Source organism: Epinephelus moara, chromosome 9, assembly GCF_006386435.1.
Source record: "Epinephelus moara isolate mb chromosome 9, YSFRI_EMoa_1.0, whole genome shotgun sequence".
NCBI lineage: Eukaryota > Metazoa > Chordata > Actinopteri > Perciformes > Serranidae > Epinephelus > Epinephelus moara.
The window spans coordinates 36,865,214-36,868,021 of NC_065514.1; the positions used below are offsets into that span (position 1 = coordinate 36,865,214).

At 44.2% G+C, this 2,808-nt stretch overlaps 1 protein-coding gene across 1 annotated transcript in view; it reads left to right on the forward strand.

The window, feature by feature from the left end:
- The window catches only part of LOC126395323 (LIM homeobox transcription factor 1-beta-like), a 202,106-nt gene that overhangs the window by 135,651 nt on the left and 63,647 nt on the right, over positions 1–2,808 (forward strand). The window contains exon 5 of the mRNA XM_050052715.1: positions 250–327. Coding sequence (XP_049908672.1) covers positions 250–327 — 78 coding nt within the window. The remainder of the gene's footprint in view (positions 1–249; positions 328–2,808) is intronic.

Sequence of the window (2,808 nt, forward strand, 5' to 3'; positions counted from 1 at the left end):
TGTGTAAAACCCACTCCACGCCTTCTCTCCTCCCTCTTTCCGACTTGCACAGGTAGGAGGGACGGAGGTGGGAAAGAGGAGTAGCTGCGCCAGCGCGCACGGTGTGCCAAACTTACAAAATCCGCCAGGCCACACCCAGTTGGCGAAGCGCAGGTGCACTGCGCCTCTGCCTCGCCCGGTCTGCGAAACTAGAGGCCATGATGTTAGTATGTAAAAATGGCTGATGAGTGACTGTGTTGTGACTTGCAGGTGAGAGAGACCCTGGCTACAGAGACAGGACTCAGTGTACGTGTGGTCCAGGTCTGGTTCCAAAACCAGAGAGCAAAGGTCAGTAAAGCAGTACACCAAAAATGGGGTGGCAATGTCCACCAACATTGCCTAACAAGATACAATCACAATGCAGGCAGAACTGATGTCATCATCCAAAACCAGATCACGTGAAAATTGGGTCTAACTTTCTTTTCTTTTCTTTTTTTTTTTTTTGCCAAAGTGCTTAATTGTCTCAACCACTCCTACATCAGTTAAGCTTCAGTGGATCAAGAATTTAAAACCTGCTATTTGCTGTGCTTGGTGGTAGAGCCCTGCGCAGGACTGTTTTCTTCATCCCGCTCCTGCCCGCTCCCGCTGAATTTCTGACCATTACCGCTCGCAACCGCAACATGTGTGTTACACTCCTGCCCGCACCCGCAATGTGTATGTCTACTCCTGCCCGCTCCTGCAAAACTCTGAGAATTTATGCCCGCACAGTAATAGAAATGCATTGATTTTGTGTCTTCTCCCGTCCCTGCAGGAGAAAACACGTAATTTTATAGGCTATTAATAAAGAGATTCATGGGGTTGTTTGTTTCGTTTCCCTGGCCTGCATGTCTTTTGACGCACTGGTCAGGAATAGCGCTCCTATTTCGTTGTTTTCATTTAGTTTTTAATGAAATAAAGGCTGTTTCGTATTCTATTCTCCTCCTCTGTATTTTATTTATTTTTGTACCTTTATATAATCACGCAGTGATTGAGGTTAAGGTCTCTTTTCTAAGAGAGACCTGAATAAGAAACATTAATGAGATAAAGATAAAGCCTATGCTCAATAACACCGGCATCATCACACCTCTTTATGTAATTAACAAATAGCAACAAGAGTAGGCTGTGAGTGGCTCAAATAACACTAATAAATAACATAAAATAAACAAAGTTAACGAATGAAACCAATGAATTTAGCAAATGAATCACTTGGCCATAATATTGCTGTGGAGGAAGAGAATGTTGCTGACTGACTGCGGTCCCAATCCCGTGCGTCTCTCTTCCAAGATGCACCCACAGACACTAAAGGCCCGCTCTGAAGGCGCACTGGATGCGGGGATACTGAAGATGAAACACGCCAGCTTTGAGAGCACTGGGAAGTAGAGGGCTCAGTGCACCTTCAGACCTTGTTTGAGCTTCTTTTCTACATCATTTGTTAACTCCATCCTGTCGCTATAGGCTACATCCCGATCCTGCAGTGTTTTTTTTAGCCGCCCGTTCCCGCCCGCAGCAAAGTTCAAACTGCCCGCTCCCGCAAGATTTGGGTTGGGTCCCGCGGGACCCAATCCCAATGCAGCCCTCTACTTGGTGGCATTTAGGAGAATAAGCCTGTTAAAGTATGAATATCCAACAGACCTTTTATTGCAGTCAGTTATTAATCTATAAGCTTTGCATTGCTTGTTAACTCATGTCACATAGTCTATATCAGAATCAGTACTGAAATGTTTGATAAAGGTGGTTTATGTTGTAACGGTGACTATTTTACCTTGTCTGCCCCTCTGACAAAAATATAAGAAAATTAGTCAGTCAATGGAAAATGTTATTAGTATAGCAAGGAACATTACAGCAGTTATACAGCGGTGACTTGGGGCCCGGCATTTTGAGGAGGAGGAAGGAGGATAAAAGGGGAATGATTAAAACAGGAAAAGGAGGAAGACAAATGAGAAGAGCATGCTAGAGGACAGCATTGGGATTGGGATCCCGCCATTACTGCAGGACCCAACTCAAATTATGCAGGAATGGGCGGTTTTATCTTTGCCACAGGTGGGAGTGGATGGTCAACAAAAAGAAAAGTGTGGTCCTGGAGTTTAGTGAACATAAAGGATGGAGACGTCAACAAGTGAAGAGAAGTTAAAGTCCCCCAATTGGGGGACCTCGAGAGCTGCTAATAAAGGCCTGGTGTGTATCAATACACTGATTAGAAGAATATAGTGATGTTGCCCATCAAATTTAACAGCAGAACCTCAGCTACAAGGCTGTAAAAAAACTTTTTACATGCCCCAAACTCAGTTTTAACATCAACTAAATAAACAACAACAACAACTAACTCCAACAGCATCGATATCCCGACCCACTCGGTATATTTCGGGCTCTAACTCGGCCACATGTTATTCAAAACACACACCATTCATCTCAAATGAAAGCTGAGACTCCACTCTTTCCACATGTATACTCCAAATCACTCTCCCTTAACCATCACAGAGCTACAGCCCAAAGAACAACAACAGAAATCTCTTTGCCAAAATTTATTTGTAATATGGCTCTTACCTTATTAATTTCGCCGTAAAATGCGCATTCTGCTGTTCATTCACACTCCGTTCGCATACTACCGAAAGTTGTCGGTCATTCAAATGAATCCGGGCGGAAAAAAAGGTTCCGGGGAACAAAAACAATGACCACTCACAGCAGCCGACATCTCCCCACAACGCGTTCTGCTGACTCTGATTGGCTTACAGTGCTGTCAATCTCGTTTTGGTGGGTATAGCGTCATTCTATTGGCTCTAACGAATCAAA